The 21,325-nt window shown below is 43.2% G+C and overlaps 2 protein-coding genes across 3 annotated transcripts in view; one reads left to right on the top strand and one right to left on the bottom strand.

Annotated features, from left to right (window-relative positions):
- samd11 (sterile alpha motif domain containing 11) overlaps positions 1–21,325 on the top strand; it is an 86,077-nt gene that overhangs the window by 4,779 nt on the left and 59,973 nt on the right. The window lies entirely within an intron of this gene.
- LOC138410434 (zinc finger MYM-type protein 1-like) lies at positions 15,224–17,701 on the bottom strand. The gene is made up of 2 exons (XM_069525992.1): positions 17,637–17,701; positions 15,224–17,530 (listed from the first exon to the last, which is right to left on the bottom strand). The coding sequence occupies exons 1-2, from the start codon at positions 17,640–17,642 to the stop codon at positions 15,356–15,358; spliced, it is 2,181 nt and encodes a 726-aa protein (XP_069382093.1). The 5' UTR covers positions 17,643–17,701; the 3' UTR covers positions 15,224–15,355.

Here is a 21,325-nt window from a genome sequence, read left to right as displayed (position 1 = left end):
TGCTCAAATACACGCCAGCAGGGTGGATGTCTGCCACTTCTTTATAGTCATATCATCAAAATTCCACTTTTATGTTTTATTGGTGCTTCCCCTCAGTCCAGATACACACACACACACACAAACACACAGAAATGTAAATAATCACATTTACAATCCACCTCACACCCTCATGACTGCGGGGTTGCATGACCCGACTATCATTCACGTGTATCTAACCCGTATTTTGTCATGGAGTTAGCCATTAGCACTTGCCGGGCTGTTCCCATATGCTGGGCCTCCACAGATCTATAATTCAAGGGTGGCAGATGTCCCCGCGCATTATTCATGAGTTCCGTCCCACGCCGGGCTAGGAAGCAAGCCGGCGGCAGAACCGTCACAAAGTCCTCACATATAGAGGGTCTCTCCTATGTTGACCTGCGAGTGCACCTTCCCTGCAACTCCCTCCTGGAAATGAGCCACACCAAGCTTTTCAGAGAGGGAGAGCTGCAGGTTGCTCTCAGAGGACAGAACACCATGAGATTGAGAAGCCATATAGATGCTATATGGTGAATGTCCTCTGTTTAGTACGTACAATTGTAATATTCATACACTATAAGGATTATCTTTTTATGTGTCACTTTATTTATGAGATTTCAGCCTTTAAATATGTACATTGTACTCCTAACGTATTTTTTAAAACAGTTGTTCCAGAGGCAATGTTGACAGTCAGGTCTGTAAATTATCTACAGGGACACTGTTCCTCAATGTCTTATTTTTAATCTTAGTTCACTAACTGTATTTTTTCTCAGTGAGCTTACAAGTGTTTAAGCTTCACCATGAGAAGATGAGTGTTCATTTCAGTCACTACGTCAAAATCCCCCAAAATTACCAAGAACTACTTGTTTGGCTTTTTTTGTGACTAACTTGCGAGGTGGTTAAGAGGACGGGTGTCACCCAGGGATTAGATGAGAGAATATTGACGGACAGAGAGCAGCCTATACACAGTTTTCAGTTGATTAGGAACACCAAGGTAAAGCCAATGCAGCCAAAAACAGCAGAACTGTAGTAAACCTTAATGAACGTAATTATTTATTGCAGGACTGTTGCATTCAGTTTAGGTGTCCCTAATAAACTGAATTGATAATAAATTCTCTGTAATTGCTCATACAAATCACTGACTGAAGTACAAATGTGTTCTCAGGGTCTACATTACAGATTCTTGCATGACGGCCATGATCTCACAGAATACAACAACATTTCTCATGCTGGTGGCGGCAAAAAAAATTCCAAATGTCAAAACAAAATAAAAAAGACCCAAACTATCATGAGGAAAACGGGAACACATGTATGTCTCTTTGTAATGTGGGTTTAAAACTCATCATCTGCTCTTATTAAACTTGAGAATGTGTAATTCAGTGTAGAGAAGTGTCCGCGCTCTAGAATTTAGGAAGAGGTCAGATTGTGCGTGTGTGCATGCATGAGTGTGAAGTGTCTACACTGTAAATCACACCTACATACCTGGAGGAGACAGCAGCGTTGTGTGCCAATAACCTCAAAGAGTGGGAGATAAAACACAAACACACACACACACACACACACACACATGCATACACAGAGGCACCCGAGATCACAAGCCGCCGCCAGCGCCAAGCCTGGCCGGCGCTGAACTGGCAACCTGATACCTCCTCCGGAGCCCTGCAGAGGGGGAGAGTGGGTGTGGGAGAGAAGCTTCCATAAAGTCTGTCCCGCCGGTCGGCCGTAACCTGAGCTCCCAGCAGACAGCCGCGGTGCCTCGCAGTCAGGCACAGAGGTGTGTGTATGTGTGTGTGTGTGTGTAGGGGGGGTTACGTGCATGTGTTTTGAGATGGGATGACATGCTGCCACATGCTTGTTACCACGCTTGGGATCAGGCCTATGTGATTGTGTAGATAACACACACACACACGCAAGACCTCCCCTTGACTTTGTGTCTTTCTCACAACTTTACACATACGTCCCCTAAACTACTCTGAAATTCCTTTCCGCAGCGTGTTAATACATCAATTCTTTTTCACTGTGACCCTTCCTCTCTCTGAAATTGATACAGATGACGAGATGACGGGACCTTTGTCACTGAGCCACTGAGCTTTTACTCCTTCAGGCTTTAGACTTTTCTCCAATATCTCCTTCCACTTTACCGCCTGTGAGCTTCCAACGTGACCGTCATCCAAAACATCTGAGATGTCAGCAAACGGCAAACTGCCGTCAGCTGCCATATTGCTTGCTGTTGCTGCCAGGGTGCTGCCCTTTACGGATGTGAGCGCAGTGTGCGGGATTGGAGGAGGATGAGTGGGGTGGGTGGGGGGGATCGTGCTATAGTCTCTGGGTTGGCAGAGGGACAGGAGGCCCTTGTGTGATTGCAGTGAGTAAGGAGGTTAACAGAGTCACAGCAGAGCCAAGACGGAGCCTGGGATATTGACAGGTTGGAACCTGAGGGCTCCTGCAGGATAGGAACACATTGCCAGAGGGCTGGTTACCACCACCGCCTGCTTGCCTGGAAGGGAGGGAGGGGTCGGGAGGAGAGAGAAGCGAGAGAAGCAGTCGTGGGGAGGAAGGGATGAGGGGAAAGATGGAAACAGCGATTCAAGGCAAGAGTTTGAGGATCATGTGAAAGGCATGACTTGAGTGTGATTGGGTCGGGCGATATGGTTAGATTCATTATCACAATACACTCACGGAACACCTTTGCACCTGCTCGTTCAGGCTCATGTGGCATCAGTGCAATACATATAATCATGCAGGTACAGGACCGGAGCTGAAGTTAATGTTCACATCAAACATCAGAATAAGGAATAAATATGTTCTCAGTGACTGTGGCATGATCTGGTTTGATTATTTCTGAAACTTGTGATGTCGTAGATTTTATACTCGACAGTCAAAGCAGTTTTATTCCAAATAGTGAAAAAACAAAACAAAGAGTTCTCTGGAGGGAAACACCCAATGGAAAGAGGTCGGACCGTAAGAGCTTGACTGGTTGGAGCTGATGGACAGGCTATAGTAACTCAGATAACCACTCTTTACCACTGTGCTGAGGAGAGGAGAATTTTAGAATACACAACAGACGGAACCATGAGGTGGATGAACTACCAAACCTCATCAGGTCCTGTCAGCCAACAACAGATATATGAGGTGCAGTGACACAGACTCATGAAAACGTAGCCTGGTCTGATGAATCTGAATCTTTCTGCTGAGGCTGCAGATGTTGGGGTCAGAATTTAACCCTGATTCCATGGATCCAACCTGCCTTGTGTCACCGGTCCAGGCTAATAGTGATGGTGTAATATATGTTTCCTTGACACATTTTGGATCACTCAGTACAAATACATCATGGTGATTGCCACAGCCTATCTGAGTATTGTATCTGAGTACTATAAGAGGGAGGGATTGTGCAAAATGTACAGTTATTGTTATTTGTAAAGTGTCAAAATCACAGGTAGGGAGATCAGTGTCGTCTTCAACTGGTTTCATTAACATGACACTGAGTTCAGGGAACTTCAGTTGACTTATGAGTCACCAGATCTTAATCCAAAGAAGACCTTTAGAATGTGGTCGACCAGAAGGTTGGCATCCTGAATGTAACCATATCAACATGAAACAGATCTCAGATGTTTCCATCATCTTGTCTTATTCATGTCGTCCAAACGAGACAGAGCAAAGGGAGGCCCAACACAGTATTTGGATGGCGTTCCCAATGAAGTGCTCAGTGAGTGAATAGTGTTCTGTATCCAAAAACACATCTGAAATGGTCATTGGAGTGAAGTGTGTTTGACTTCAGTGGTTTATAGACAAAGCTCTTTGAATATTTTGAACAAAAGCTAATTTGTTCATTTTTAATTAAACTTTAGTTTTGAACTTGTACCCCAAATTAGTTTGTAAAACAGTAACACAATTTGCTCATATCACCACTGAATAACAATAATTTTGAATTCACCACTAAACCCTAGAGAGTGATGGAGAAAAGAGTGAGCATGAGAAACATGGCCCATGCCGGCATAATAACATAATTAAAAGCTTCAAGTTAAGCTTTGGTTCTACCATCTTTCAGAGCTCCACTTTGCTGCTTTTCACTCAGCAACTATCCGAGTGTATGGGCTGTGTGGTTCAGGGTCGTTTGCCATGGTAACGCTGGACGAGGTCAGAAGGTGATTGGCTTAGCTGAGGAGGGCGCTGGCGGCTGTTTGTTGATTCTCTGATAGGGGTGACCTACCCCTGACCTCCACACAAATCAATACTGTCTCCTTAAACTTTCATTTGTCCTCGTTTGCGCGTGCTCACCCCCGATTGGGAGCAATTAAAGTGTTTTTCTTTTTGAGTCTCAAAACAAAACATGATTGTAGCCCAAATTGAATTAGGATAGAGATGTTCATCCATGATTTTTCATGAAGTGATAGAATTGTGTAGATTTCATGTGTCGATGTTTCCGGTTAACAGCACGCCGTAGATAAATTTAGATGTACGCCTGCGTAGTTTTTTTGTTTTGGAATAGGTGAATATGTGGTTGGTAAATTTCCACTTATGATTTCAGAGAATACTGTGTTTATAGAGAAGCTGTGTGGTGCAGGGAGTCCCTCCAACGCAGGAAAGCCTTTATGAAGCTCCTTCCTGTGTCTTCACCTCCTCTTCATTGCACTTTTGTTTCACCCTCTCCTTTCACCCCCTCATTCTCACTTTCGCTGCCTGTAATCCCCGGCGTGGCCCACAATGTTACTGTGTTCTTCTGAAGAGCAGCAAGGCCATGTGGGCTCATGTTTTTCTTTTTTTTTTCTTGGGTACCTCTCTTATGTATATCTCCATTCTTGGGTCACCCTTTTTCCACTCCCCCACACAGGGAAACACCTCACTGAAAGGCACCGTGGTTGATTTGGTGAGTGGTTGCACTGAAACGTTGCGGGCCTCCACAGTGCGAGTGACATGACATGCTCTGCTATTAGTTCCTGAAGCTGGCAGGTCAAAACACAGTGAATGCCTCAGAGCGTCCTTATTACTGTGTATCAGACTCAAGCTTCAGTTATTTATTGCCAAATCAACATGGATGGCAGGAGTTTGTCTCAGTGCAGCTCAGGTATGACATGGCGACAGCAGCAGGCATTTGGTGCACATTGCCACACACATGCAGTTACAATTCACCGGATTCTCACAGTAGATCCTATAATGTCTCATGATAAGCACATATTCATATATCTAATATAAAATGTAGAAAATCTAAAATTTTTATGAATATTCAATATTAAGTTATATAAGTATTTTTGCCTGCTACACACGGAAGGATTTAAAAGATTTAAATATTAAAATAGGAGACTGTATTGACAGATTTTAATCATGAGAGCGCACACTTGAGTATTGAGATTTCTGAGTGGCGATTCCAAAGACTTGAGAAGTCACATAATCAAATGGATCTTCATAATAAAAACAAACATGGAGGTGGACTGTTGGCATCATCAGCTGGTTGCACAACATTTTACACAAAAGATCATTTAGCAAGATAATCTGTTCAGCTCAGCCTCAAATCGGGTTCTTCCCGGAGATTGTCAGAAAGGGAGAATCAGACCAGAAATCAGCCCAGCCACCCTTATTGTCTTAAAGGTTAAAGATCCCTGGGTGAGTCCATGCACTCAATTTTCCATAAAGTGTAAGGACGATTCACACATAACATACATTTCCTATGCAAATGGCTCCATCACTCCTTGCGTGGACATTTTAAAGTGAAAAAACAAAACAATGTTACATTTCTCCATTTGAATAGCTTTGTGTGTCAGGTTCGTAAAGCAGTCCATTAAAAAGAAATCACATTAAAATTTTTAAATAAAAATAAATAAATTCTTTGTAAAAAACTGTTTTAATTGGTGATCTCAAAGAAGTCAGTCTTTTTGCATTTCACTGAAATTTTAAAATTACTAAGACACCTGTAGATTTTTATCTATGAATAAATTTTATTTATAAAGAACCCTTCAAAAACAGAGACCTATGTCTTTGTAATCACACAATGTGGGGTTAATAAAGGTGGATAAAGGTAAGAGCAGAATGGAATATCAAATATAAAAATGTAGCCAAAAGGCCTTGGCATAAAGGGTAAATTCCTGCTATGTTACAATGATGATAGATTCAGCCTCTCTTTTATTTCTGTCTTTTAAATGTTTATTCTGGACTGACAGTATCTTCCACAAACAAACAAGCAGGAGACTCAACATTTCCGGCAGAATTTAGAATTTAAAATGGAGCTGCAACAGTTAGTTATAACTCTAAACATGTTACGTTTTTTTGCCATCAGTGTGTTTGTCATTCAACAACAATAGCAGACAGTAGACTATAAAAGTCCACTTCACAAACTGAATGATAATGTAGGTGCTGGTCATTGGCGATAAAATATTCCACTAAGCTTTAACGCAGCAGACATGTTGACGTGTTATAGCAGGAGAGACACAAGTGTAATTAATAACTTTGATAAGGACAGCATTCCATTTAGCTGATGCCGTCTCAGGGTTGTGATGTAGTGAATGCTGGCTCCCTGTCATGGCTTCCTGGCTCGCTCAATGGACCAGAGCCACTGTTCGTGTTATTAGTAACACCTGTGCTTTTCCTGCTATGACAAGTCAAAATGTCTGATGTGAACACGTATGTTTAATAACTGAACATTTCAGTTGTATTATATTGGATTTTCAGTTCATGAATCTAAAAGGTACTGGGATCTTGTGTGTTCAGTCATTGTGGCTCTGTATCTTCCTGTTGTAACCTCTTGAAATAAAATAGAAAAATCACTTCCTCTTTGCTTAAGCATTTAAAGGTGCAACTTGTAGCTTTTTGGTGTAGAAGTTGCAAGAGGTTTCATGAAGTGATATATCTGACACATCAAAAAGTTATATCAGTGACGAATCAATCACTTCTCTGTTTAATAACTATGTGATTGCATCAAAGCCAAACATTTATTTGGAAATGTCAGAGTTCATTAGTGTAACTCGGGCTATAACGTCACTCCCTGCACTTTCTGTCCTCGTTACATCTACAACACACTGAATGGAGCCTCTGAGAAGTTTTTAGCAACACTGAACTATGTTATGGTTTGAATAAATATCAGTACACAGCCTCAGCCTCCTCTGGCATGTTTCAACATTCAGTAGACATGTGGTTGAGTGTGCGTTTGTGTGCACGCTACACTGTATTATCTCCAGAGGGTTTGGCTGTCATGGCGTTGGGAGGGCTGCATTGCGGCCGTGGCTGCGTGGAGCAGCAGCACAGGAAACGCGTCAAAGCGCTGAGAGCTAACTGGAACCAGATGTCTGAGGCTACCGGCCGGGGGATTCTCACCGTGGAACAAGAGCGTCAGCGGGGGAAGTTAACTTCCCCCTGACTGTCTTGCTGTCTTCTCTGTCTGTATCTATGAATCTTTGTGTTTTTTTATTATATCCCCTCTCTTTCTGTCAAAACTACATGACGTATTAGTAGTCATCTGAAAGACACTACATCTGGGGAGGAATAAAACAGTCAATACGAACAGATTTTCTTAAATGTATTTTTCTCTTTATTCATGTTCTGCATAGTCACCTTTCATTCTTATGTGGAAACTAAATGCATCAAATATTCAAAAATTTACATAAACTACGGTATTCACCATTCATACAGAACAAACATGAGATCATATCCCTCGTAAGAGTCGCTGTCTGTTGAAGTTATTAGTTCAGAATTTAACTCATAACTCATCTCACGCAACTTTACTACAGCGCAGCGTACTCCACCATCTCTCCTTTTACTACCCCATCTCTTTGAAGCTCTCCAGAGTGGGAGATGGAGTTGGCCTGCTTTCTATGCCTGGAAGCATCGCCTGCCCTCCTCCGCTCCACTGCCCGCTGACTTTCTCTCACATATACAGTGCAGACACACACACATGCGCATTTAAGCACACATGCACAAGCACTGAGACATGCTCTTAACTTATTCACTCATGCACAGAAATCGTACATGGCACGTGCGTACACATGACGGCCCATGCACCGCCGACGCTTGTGTGCACATGACGGCAGCTGAGGCCCCCAGTCTGCCTGTGGCTGTTGAAGCCTTCCCTCATTCTCACTCCAGTCTCTCTCCCTCAACACAGGCCAGCGGGCGACGGCAACATCACACATATACACACCATCCTGTGGTGACAAGTGTTCAGTAACATCAACTTTCAACGTTGACAGACAACAACGACTTGTATGTGGCTCTGAAATTGAAAGACGATCATAAACATTGACTCCAGTGTGATGAGTGTGTGCTTGTGTTTGTGGATGCGCGTCTATCGTTGGCAGCAAGATACTGTAAATACTCCATGGATGGTCAGAGCCATTTTCTGTGCTGCTTGAAGGTGAATTGGTGAAGCCTTAAGGTCCTGAAGAACCCTGAGTGAGAGCGTCTTTCAGCAGGCTGTTAGTCTTATCATCATAGCGCACACACACACAAACTCACATACATACACTATCCCCTCTGACCCAGGCCGTTTCCTGCCCCTGGCTGATCTATTGGCTGATGCCTGGCCTGTGACTGCAGCGAAAGAGTAAAAAAGATGAGGGTAAAGAAAGTGTGTGTTCGTGCATGCGTGCTGGCGGCCTGTCCCAGCAAATCGATATCCGTCTCGTATCTGTGAGCTGTACCTGACCCCTGGTTGACCTTGCTCAGCATTGATGGTTGGGGTTCGTTGTGTTTTTTTTGCTGGGGTCTGAAAACGTGAGAGACACATCGAGTTTTACCCCCTCGCTAATAGAGGTCCGGGGCTGTCGAGGTGTGAAAAGACCTGACTTAAATGTGCGCTTCTGAGGAGACAGCAACAAGGTAACGGAGAAATGGTGAAATAACAGGAAATAGTTGGTGTAGTTGCCGATTATTGTTACAGTTGGTCAAAGTATAGTTCAAAGTATTACCCTTGAGCTTAGTCAGTTTTATTTATATATTTGTCCGATGCGATTATAAACTGCAACAATGAAGACACTGTGGAATCATCCTTGCATCTTTACCTCAGTTTTTACTTTATTTTATATGGATGACCCTGTTGTGCTCATAGCCAAGATACTAAAACAGTGATTGTGTGAGTGTGTACGTGGATGTGAAACCAACACAGAACTTGCCTTGACGTTAGTTTGCTAGTTGGACTCAGCCTTGCGTGTTGTTGGTGTGTGCTGATAGAGGCTCCAGCTCCTGGGCTGAGCGGGGCTGCGGGTGCTAGCTGCCGCCGGCACTAATTGAACTCTGCCGCTAAGGTAAGGGGGGGAAGGCTGTCAGCGCGGGAGAGAAAAGGAAAAAAAAAAGAAGGAAGAAAAAAATAGCGTGGTGAGGGCGAAGTGCCCCTGGGGGGTTGGGTCCCTGCCTGCCTGCTTGCCTGCCTGCCTGCCTGCCTGCCTTTCGTTCTCCAGCTCCTTCCCCCCTCCCCGTCTAAATAGCCGTGCCGGCGCTCCAGGGCTTCCTGCGCCTTATCTGCTGATAATTGGGCACTGGAGCTCCACAGCTCGCTTATGAAATATAGATTCCTGACGGAGGGGAAGGATGGGGGGAAGGTAAGGTGGTGGAGGGAGTGTGCAGGCAGAGAAAAGCCCCCGGTTGTATCGGAGAGCGTGGAGCCTTGTGGGCTCTGGTGTTGCTCTGGCTTGTTTAACAAACACAGCCCCAATAGTTAGGGCGAAGGCCACTGTGCTGAGCAGCCCACACTGTCACAGACAATTGAAAAACTATGCTTTGTTCCTATTGTTTGTTGCACCCACACGTTCAATAAATTGCGGGGGTGAACGCTTGCTGTGTAGTTTGTCACAGAGAATGTGAAATCTTCTGAGTAATTTCAAATGCTTAGCGGAAACTCGCCCCATCTCTATCGTGACGTTAAAGTCCTTTTTCTTTGCTGAGAGCGTCGCCATATTCAATACCGGAAAACGGAGCAGTGAGTGACCTGCGTAGTTGTGATGTCATTTAAGCGTGTCCTGATGAGGGTGTGTTATGAAACTCAGTATTCCTCTGTGTATGTATGGAAGAGGATGATATTCTCCTGCAGCGAGGTTGGGATGCGACTTCCAGTCTCATGGGAGAAAATTATTGGATCGCAATATGGAGACCAAATCCCAGAGAGGGAAGAGCAGGGAATGCACTGCTGGGTTCTAGATCCCTCTTGTCCATGGCTACTTCTGCTTTAAGCTTTGAGTAAGGTCGTTCATTTTTTAGAGTTTCATTTTACAATCAAACTTGTTTAAGAAAGACTTAATTACTTCAACTAAAACACAAATTACTCTGGAAACATGAACTGTTGTATACCAGCAAATGTCCCAGAATCTTTTTAGCTGTAATGCCTTAATTCAGTGGGAGTGGTTTTCTCTAATTGTCTCTGAAAGTCCAGAAACTTGCTTTAATCCAGGCCAGTTCTTTCTTCAATCAGTAATCAACCAAAAGAGCATTAGATTGAACAGCGCACAGTGTATCCCATCAGAACATCTCTTTTGCTTACGTCTTTAGTCGGATACCTCCTCAATTTTGCACAAACTCGGACAGGTCTGTGCATGTCCAAGTTAGCTAGTGGGCAACTGGGTTAATAGAGGGGGAGCTACCTGCTCGACTTTGAGAGGTGGAAAGGGGTTTGGGTTAAAAAAAATGGCACAATGGCACATTTTCTTTACACGCACAGGGCAATGTTACACGCGTGTTGTTAAGTGGCAGTCTATACCTTGGGTAATGGCTCCACCCCCATGTTGGTCTGAGCTGCCACAAAAATTCATATTGACCAAGCTTCCAAAGCTGAAAACGTGCGATGCGTTCCTCAGCCAGGTCTGCCAAGTCTCCTTACAAAACCAGGCTTTAATTTTTGATTCACAAGAGCTAGATTTTTTTATCTATCATGCACCCCCCTTATCTGGATCTGCACTGAAATTTAATGGGTTCTTCTCTGTCCCATACCACATCCTTCCATCACATTTCGTGGTAATCTGTTCTGTAGTCTAAGTGTAATCTTGCTCACAAACAAACACACAGGCAGGGCTGAAAACTTCCTGGGTGGAGGTAATAAAAAAAAAACACCTTTTGTTTAGAGCACAAATACCAGCTCTGGATTACGCATTGATCTTGACGTTTTCATTTTCCGTGGATCGCAGAGGCCCTATTGGTCCACGGCAATTGCAATTCCCTGCACTGTTTCAATTACAATTAGCATGGAGGCCCAGCGGCTGATTTATGGCCTTGTTTTCCTTCCTGTGCGTTCCCCTCGTGCATTAATCACCCCCACGGCGGCCCGTGTGATCCTCACTTCATCTACCTGCCACAGCAGCTGCCCTGCCGCGCATTCCTGGATCCCTTCCCGTCCTCCTCCCTAACTCCTTTCCTCTTTCTTCACTGACCACAGGGAACAGTGGGTGTCCTCAACTCGCACATACAGAGCAGAAAGCAGGGCTGCACATGGCTCAGTGCTGGGACACTCATTTATTATGTGTAAAGAGCAGATCCTTCGTAGTTTGTTTTTACTGTTCCACCACTTAGATTTGATTTCTTGAATTTAATCTTGAATTTAATCCAGAGGAATTTGGGTTCAATAGCACAGTCACATGCAGGACGCATACCTACATATTTACACATACCAACATCCATGCTGTAAATTACAACAGGATCACCGTGACTATTACATATTTACGACCTCTGATCATGTGCTGCAGCTCTTAATGCATATTTGGAAGTTGTCTTTCTTGCCTGGCAAATTATGTTATGACCATCAAAGACGCTCATCTGTCAGTTGACATTTGGTTACCATCAGGCTGCGATTAACAGGCCTATTTTGGACGGTCTGGAAACTGTTTGGGACAGAGCGGTGTCTCTCCACTCCTCCTGAGCTGTGTCGGAGGCTGAGTCATCCAGGGCCAGACGTTTCCACTGGGAGAATGCACCAGTCCCTGGTGGCCACACTCACTCTTGTTTATACGGCTCCGTCCGCATCTGGCAGCAGCTCACTTGCTTCCATCCTCTGTCCCCCAACCCTTTCTTTCACCCTTTTTGACATTTTACCACAAATGCTTGGTGTGGGTCGGGCTATGGGGGCGGTAGCTGGGATGGGCAAGTGACCAGTTACCAAAGCTCTGTAGATTCAGAGGGCCAATAAAAACACACGGCATTGCACTGCTGTGGAAACTAAACGTCCTGACTGGACTTTTGTGAATGGAGGGTGGCGTCTAAGCATGTTTATCTGCATCTATCTGTATAGAAACAATATATTTTTTCCAACATGATGGAAGGAACATTTTTCAGGATTTGGATTTGATTCTGATCTAAACCCAGATTGGAAAAGTCTGACTCTGTTGACTTTTATCACTTTGTTTATTACTTTCATGCCATGTCACCAGAATGGGAAAACCTACCATTATTTTGACTACCATGCATGGTCAACTTAGATTTGAGGTTAGGTTGAATTAAGCCTAAATGACCAGTATTTGTCATTTTATAAATAGTCATATGCTGACAATATGAAAAGAGATCTCCATCTCAAACGATGTAATCGTCGGATAAATCAGAATGGTTTTAGGCTTTTTAATCACACACTATTCATACATGGCCAGTATTGTTGTCAGGGGCAATTCAGGTTTCATTGTCTTGCCCAAGGACACTTTGGTATCCATACAAGAGAACCCAGGGATTTAACCACCAACTTTTCTGGTTAGTGAATAATCCGCTCTACATCTTGAGCCACAACCTTCCCATTTCTGCTTGGTTTACAAGCAAAATGAGATTCAGCATATTCCTCCTTTAATTTCCCTATTTGTGATTGTGTTTAACCTGGATTATAATTGGATATAAATTCTATGGATTTGCAGAGAACCATTTATTAATGACCCACTCAAAGTTTTTAACTGCACAACTGATGGCTTACTCTTAAGTGGAAAATCTTGATTAATGAAGATTTCTGTGGACATCAAGCCCTCAGTTATGAATGTTAATAAGTCATCAATAAATAATTGTTGACCCAGATGCTCTGCTTGTTCTAGTGGGTGGGGGGCAAACAGTCGTTAGGAGAGTCCTCTTTGATTAACAAGCTGTGTTTAGAGACAGAGCCCTAAGACCAGCATCAGTCCACCTGTGCTCAGTTTTTTAGGATACTCAGCAGCATCCTGAAGATCTTGCCACAGTTCTGTGGATTTCTGCTGTCTCAGTGTTTTCTGTCTCTAATCCCAGACTGACTCGAAAATGTTTCAGATCAGGGCTCTGTGGGGGAATCGCCATCTGTTGCAAGAAACCTAGTTCTTATGGTCTGTGAAAAGGGTTCTTTATGACTTTTGTTGTACGTTTGGGCTTTTTTTGTCATACTGGAGGATGAATTTGGTACTGATCAGAGGCCTGATGGATAATAATCTAAACATCTAGTGTCTTTGCACACGACTGTATATATAGATCTACATTGATTGAGTAATATGATTTTTTAAAACTTAAATGTCAATGTCTTCACTTCTTTTCATACTGAACAGAGCAGATCCACATCCGTTTTCCTTCAACATTTGTGCCACTCCCAATTATTGCTTCAGTTTGTATAACAGCATAATTCATCACATTATCAGTGGATGTTGGTGATATCTATAAAATATCATAATATAATAATAGTCATATAGTTTTTAAAACTTTAAAAATTCTGGATACATTATCCTTTTAAGCATATCTTTTTAGAAAAAAAAAAAGTTTTTCCACATTTAGTGGTGCTCTTTTGTCCTGTGTTTTTCACCTGACCTCCATGTGACCTGAGCAGCCTTCTCTTGTTTAAGAGCTGGATGGTGAGTGAGGACATTCAGCCCAGTAGCGTCTCCCTTCTCCACACAGGAAGTGAGGCTTCTCTGCCTACAAACAACACAGGAATCACTGGGTTGTGCGCAGAGGAGACTGAGGCAGAGTTGAAACTTAGTGTTCCAACAACACAGGAAGCTGTCAGAAAGGTAGAGGAGAAATTGAGAGAGGGTGAAATGAATGTTGCTTCTCCTGCTTTGAAGTATTTATGAGGATCTTCACCTAAGACTAAAACTTGCCTCTCACAGACTAGAGAGTTGACCTACGTCGAACTTATAATAGCTACTGACGTTGTAAGGTATTCATATTTCTCTAATGTTAAGGGGCAGTGGGAAAATTGACCCCATAAAATGAACATGGACGTTTTTGTCAGACTCGGGGCATCTCGGCCAAAACACAACTCTGCACTGATCAAACAATACTACTCCTCCCACTATAACATCACTTAAATTTTGCATGTGTTTATATATAGGTTTATGTGATGTCCTTTGCCTATCACTCCTACGCATGCTCATTCCCATGTAGACAAGCATCAGTGCCCCCATGCACAGACACACACACACACACACACACACACACACACCACACACACACACACACACACACACACACACACACACACACACACACACCACACACACACACACACACACACACACACACCACACACACACACACACACACACACACACACACACACACACACACACACACACACACACAAGCTACCCTGAGAGGGAGTGCTGTATTGGGTTTTCTTCAGGAAGTGCGGCTCCTCCAAAGCTCTGGTCCAAGGCCTAAACCATGGAGTCAACATTGGGGGGGACCAAATTTCTCTCTTATATATATATACCTTTTTTTTCTTTTTACCATAATGATAATGCATTGCGTTACATGTTATTACATTGTATTACTTGTGTGGGCACTGGGCAGGAGGGCCTTCACTGCTCTCTTCTCATCCTGTCTTCCCTTGCCAAGCTCCTGTGGTCCTATATTCTCCTCTCTCTTTTCCTCTCTCTTGCTCTCCCGTCATCTCCTCTCCTCTCCTCTCCAGTCAAGTCAATTCAATTAAATTCAATTTGACTCAAATTTGTTTTATTGTCATGAATGTTGTGAGAACTATATTGCCAAAGCATCAGGAATACATGAAACAAAACAAATACAACCCACAGAACCAAATAAAATAAAAATGAAAAAAGTATGTATGTGTGCTTATGTCCTCCTCTCCTCTTCCTTTCCTCCTCCTCCTGTCCTCTCTCCTTCTCTATCCTCTACCCTCTTCTCCTTTCCTCCTCTACCCTCTCTTCTCCTCCTCTATACTCACCCCTCTCCTCCTCCTCTCTCCTCTCCTCCATCATCTCCCCCTCCTCTCCTCTCTCCTCCTTCTCCTCCTCTGTCCTCTCCCCTCTCACATCCTCTCCTCCTTCTCTCCTCCTCCTCTCCCCTCTCCTCCTCTCTCTCTCTCTTCTCCTCCTCTCTCCTATCCTCTCCCCTATCCTCTCCTCTCTCCTATCCTTTCTTCTCTCCTCTCCTCTCTCCTCTCCTCTCTGCTATCCTCTCCTCACCTCTCCCCTCTCCTCTACCTAGAAAAGGACCCAAACGCCTTTTTGCGTCTATCATTGGCACTGATGAAAGATTGGCATATATCTTCCAGGTCCAGTTCGTCCAGCTTCCTCTGGTGCACATGACAGATAGCAACATGATTCAGCCTGCTTTGCGTCATGGAGGATCTGAGCCATGTCTTGAGCCTTCGTAGTGCGCTAAAGCTCCTCTCAGCCTCTGCTGAGGATGCAGGGACGATGAGCAGGAGCCTTAGTAAAGCCTCCACCTGGCTGAACAGACTTCGGACTTCTGGCACCATGTCATGCATAATGCTGACAACATCTGAGCTTGTTTCATAAGTGTAATTGGCTGCGAACATGGCCAGCTGTACTTGAAGCAGTTGTGGATTCAATTCGGGATACTGGTCCACAACCTCATCAATGGTTCCCTGTAGAAGCACATTTTCAAGCTGCTGAAGTTTGTGGAATCCAGCTTGATCGAACCTCTCTATGAATTGAGTATTCACTGTGTCCAAGGTGTTGTAGAATTGGGCTCTGTAGAAGGACTGGGCATCAGGATGGATATGGGCTGAAGCCTGACCAGTGTAACGCTTTGTAGGTTTGCGGATATGAGGCATCTGAATTGGTTGCAGGTCCAACTTTGTTGCCATAGCAGTTGCTTTTGAGAACAAGACATCAAAGTGTTCCTCTGTTCGCTTTTCCTGCATGCTTGTTTTTACATGGTCCACAGCTTTCAACATGCCTGAAACTGTCTGTTTCCTATGCTGCAGGGAGGTGTTCAGGCATTCCAGATCCCCCATCAGGTCCTCAGCCATTACAAGGCCGAGCACAGTGTTGCCTTTTAGAAATGCTCCATGAAGACCATTAGCCTTAGCTGACGTCTCAGATGAGCTGCTTGATGCCATTTCTTCTAGGGCTGTCAGCACTGACTCATACTGCCTTAGAACTGAGTGGATGGCAGGGGTGCGAACAGTCCACCTGGTTGGACAGAGAGGCTTCAATGAGGTGAAACCATGCTCCGATTTGGCAATTTCCTGGAATACCAACTTGAACTTGCCAGATTGGTTAAAGAAGCCCCCCAATTCATGGACCAGAGCCATTGAATCTCTCACAAGTGGAGATGATAGACAGGCAGCCTGTGTAATTAAGTTCACGCAATGTGGACCACAGTGACAGTACACAGCCAGTGGTTGTTGTGCCCTTAATATGGCTTGCACTCCCTGCCATCGTCCAGCCATGTTTGCGGCACCATCATAAGTTTGTCCTCGGAGTTGAGACAGAGGAAGGTCTAGACGCGTCATCACATCACAAGCCACCTTGGCTATATTTTCCCCTGTTGTTGATAACACCTCGTAGAGTCCCAGGAATTCTTCCTTTGGTTGTAGATCTGCATCTACAAAGCGCACACATATTGACTCCTGCTCAACACCTGACACATCCTGGGTTCCATCAATGATAAGTGCGAACTGGACCACTGGCATTGATGTTATGTCTGACACAATTTTTTTGATGATTGTATTGGCCATCAGCTGCAACAGTTCATTCTGCATTTTGGGACTGGTGAAATCAAACTGACGTTTTAGCCAGTTGGTCAGCTCTGCATCACCTTTTGCCTTGTACTTTAGAAGCTGGCTGAAATTCCCACTCTCCTTCTCATCGCCTTGAAAAGCCAGACCTTGCCGTGCCAAGTACTGCACACCCCCAGCAATCTTCATAAGATTTCTCCTTGCTTGTTGCTGCTGTCTTTCAAGCTCACGTGAAAGTTGCACATTAACAGTCTTTGGCTCCTGAAGCCTAGTCATCACAGCTAATTTGTGACACTGGCTGTCTTTATGTGCACTAAATTTCTCCAGTGCCTTCTTCCAGTTGTTAAAGCCAGTCTTGACAAATGCTGAATCTGCTTTTGATGCAAGCTTGGACTTTTGTGCTGCAAAGTATTTAGCACAATAGTAACAGAGAACACCCTTTACAGAGGGGCTGTAATGGAGCCATGTATGATCTTTAAACCACTTCTCCTGAAAGTAGAGTGTTTTATTTGATAGGGTTTGACTCGGTATGACTTTCACATTTGGATGATTTGGGAAAGGTCCAAGCTCCCTCCCTTCCTCTCCAGTGCCCTCATCATCGCCTGTCTGGCTGCTCATTCTATCTCTTTCTCTCTCACTGTCAAACTCCCTCTCCATGGGTATGATCTGAAATGCACGAGGATGATCTCATCTTAACTTAACATTAACATTAGACTGTTAAGGTTGTCATTAGTTGGTCTTCACCATTCATATTAGCTCCTTTCTCACTCACCTCCATGTCACCAGCACACACTCTCCCTGTCCTGTCACCATCCTCTTGTTCATTCTCTCTGTCCTTACTCTGAACACACCACAGTGAACATGGATGAAATATTAGTAAACCACTAGAAAGTCTAATATTTATATATGTTTACTTTAATATTAGACTGTTAGGTTGTCATTAGTTGGTCTTCACCATTCATATTAGCTCCTTTCTCACTCACCTCCATGTCACCAGCACACACTCTCCCTGTCCTGTCACCATCCTCTTGTTCATTCTCTCTGTCCTTACTCTGAACACACCACAGTGAACATGGATGAAATATTAGTAAACCACTAGAAAGTCTAATATTTATATATGTTTACTTTAATATTAGACTGTTAGGTTGTCATTAGTTGGTCTTCACCATTCATATTAGCTCCTTTCTCACTCACCTCCATGTCACCAGCACACACTCTCCCTGTCCTGTCACCATCCTCTTGTTCATTCTCTCTGTCCTTACTCTGAACACACCACAGTGAACATGGATGAAATATTAGTAAACCACTAGAAAGTCTAATTTTTATATATGTTTACTTCAATATTAGACTGTTAGGTTGTCATTAGTTGGTCTTAACCATTCATATTAGCTCCTTTCTCACTCACCTCTATGTCACCAGCACACACTCTCCCTGTCCTGTCACCATCCTCTTGTTCATTCTCTCTGTCCTTACTCTGAACACACCACAGTGAACATGGATGAAATATTAGTAAACCATAGACTAGAAAGTCTAATATTTATACATGTTTTACATATGGGGGGGCAACACGAGTCTGTACTTTAACATTGGACTGTTATGTTATGTTGGGTGAACAAATTGCAACAGAAGCAGTGTTATGTATGCAAATTAGCCATAAGTAATTAGATTATGCACTGTTTGCTCATGTTAACAACGAATTTCAAAAAGCCTGTATACATTTTTCATTTGTCTTAATGTAAGTAATAAACTCAGTAATTTACATGGTGATATCTAAGGCGGGTTAAACATTTTACCCTATTCACGTGAGGAAAATAATCAGGCTAGCGAATGGACTATATTTGGGTCTTTTTTGAAACTTGGGAAATGGGATTCTCCAGGGATTTTTTCCCTCATGTTGAGGATATAAAATCAGTTGCATTTGCTTCTGTTGCAATTTGTTCAAGGTTGTCCCCCATTTTGTCTTAAAATTACTGGACTAGACATAGTAAATTATAGACTAGAAAGCCTATTTGATTATACTATATTGACTCCTTGACATTAATGGTAATTACTCATTTTCTCACTGCTCTGAACTTACTTTATTTCTTTTCTGAAGCTGCCCAAAAAACAGTCTTATATCGCTGCCACTCTTCCTCTTGCTCATGATGACTCACTGTGAAATTGACGTGCTACATAAATGATTGACACTCAAACTTCATGTGGGTTTTCTTACAAATATAATATGGTTCGATATAGGAGCTGGGAAACTTCTCCTCTCCTCATGTTAGTTGCTCTGGCTGTTCACTAGCTAATACCTGTAAATGGAATGTAGCCTAACATTATACTAGTGAGTTAGCTCAGAATTCCTGTCAGAATGTTAGCTAATGTTAGCCAGCTAGCTAGTAGGCTATTCCTTGCAAGACCATTCATGAAATTACATTTTCATAACACTTAACAAAAAATATAATCAACAACTTTAATATAGTCGATTAGTAACATTCATATTAGGCTACATTCTGATTTTCCACTTTTAAATATGTTTGAAAGTAATGAAAAACAGAGAGAGGGTTTGACATACCCACAGCAGTCGAGCAATGAATTCTGCTGGATGGGGTGGTGTGTCAACATGGTATTGTACGGCGGGCAACACCATCTGGACAAACCACGCATAACTGCAATCCTACAACCGGTAGTAACTAGCCTATATCAAAAATGTCTTATGTTTAGCTATAATAATGATTAAATGACTTTTTTGCTATTGATTATTTCGGACAGTGGGATGTGTATGTGGTTGCCTGACTTTTTTTTTTTTTTTTAATCAGATAGATATTGGGGGGGACATTTTGAGCATATCTGAATATTGGGGGGGACATGTCCCCCCCAATGTATATGGTGATTTAGGCCCTGCTCTGGTCAGATGAAAGGCGAAGAGCTGCATCGATCGGCTCAGAGCGGGGGGTGGTAGAGCGAGCCTGTGTGTGTGTGTGTGTATGTGTGTGTGTGTGTGTGTGTCTTGGTAGGGGTTGGTGTGAGGGCGGGGGGCAGAGCCTGTGGTGTGTCTGCCTGATGCAGGGCTGCCAGCCAGGCGAGGAGCAAAAGGCCAGAGGGGTACGGAGGGGGGCAGAGAGAGGGGGGCAGCAAGTTGTCGCTGTGGCCTCGTGGCTCCACCGTAACCCCCTGGCCCCTCAGTGCAGCACGCACACACACACACACATATACACGGCCTGTACCAGTCTGCTGTTGTTGATGAGAGCTGTCAGAGAATGAAACGACGTCGCTGCGAACAAGAGACAAAACCTTTTTCATCCACTTATCTTTTGTTACCTGGAGTATTATCAGAGATTGTTCTGTACTAGTGTCTGAACGAGAACCTTGCTGAAATAAAATATAATAACATTACTGTAGTTATTATTTCATTCAGGTCTGGACCATATGAGCATTGCAAATACACTAAGCACCCAGTTCTAGTTACTGTAAAACAGTCAGAGCATTTCCCTTGTTTTTCATAATGTAGATTTTCTGACAGCTGAATACAAATGAAATCTTTCACAATAAAACTTTAAGTTAAAATCTTTAACTTTTTTTGGTCAGAAACATTCGCCTTTAGTTAACTCCTCTGCCAAGGAGGTTATGTTTTCAACTCTGTTCATTGGTTGGTTGATTACTACGAAACTTAATGGAAGGATGCAGCATGGGTCAGCAAAGAACCAATTTAATTTTGGTGTCGATCTGGCTCAGGAAGCAAATCCTGGATATTTTTGATTGATTTTGATTTCTCTAAGAATAATTCATGGATCGTAATGAAAAAGGTTTAGGGCATCAGCAATGCTTGTAATTCAGTATCCATGTTGCGTTCTACACTGATATCCAAGGCTAATGATGATTCAGCAAAGGCTAAGTCGTGACCAAAAAGAGCCAATTAGCAAGCAGTTTTGAGTGGCTACGTAATCTTTTCCACACATCTCGTCTGCCTGTCCAGACTACTCTTGTGTTTTCAAACTAAAACTGGGCCAGCACTGCAAATGTGGGATGTCATTATATTTGGTACTCATGTCAAAAAAGATCCCATAAAGATGCTTGAAGCAAAAACTGTTTTATGAAAGTAGCTGACAGTGAAAGTCTGTAGTACAGAACATTAGGCTGTAAATAATCATTCCTCCTGCGGGCTTTAGATGCTTCAGCCATGGGCACACTATAAATGAAAAACATTTTCTAGACGCACTGTTCAAATAAATACAAAACCATTATTTTACATCTCAAAAACATGAACACCTATTGGCTGACATGGTGCAGCAGTGAGGTCTTGTGTCACTGCTCCACCTGCATCTTTCTAGCAGAAAATGAGTCATGTCAAACATAACACACTGATGCTGAGGTTGGTTTGACTTGTGAATGCACAAGTGTGTCTTTTCCACTTGATGGAAAGATCTAGAAATAGACAAATAGTTGGCTATGTAGAAGGTATAAATTCTCCCTCTGTGT

The sequence above is a fragment of the Paralichthys olivaceus genome, chromosome 6 (assembly GCF_024713975.1).
Source record: "Paralichthys olivaceus isolate ysfri-2021 chromosome 6, ASM2471397v2, whole genome shotgun sequence".
Classification (NCBI taxonomy): Eukaryota; Metazoa; Chordata; class Actinopteri; order Pleuronectiformes; family Paralichthyidae; genus Paralichthys; species Paralichthys olivaceus.
The sequence above is the reverse complement of the archived record's forward strand: the minus strand, read 5'-3'. Positions and strand labels throughout refer to the sequence as shown.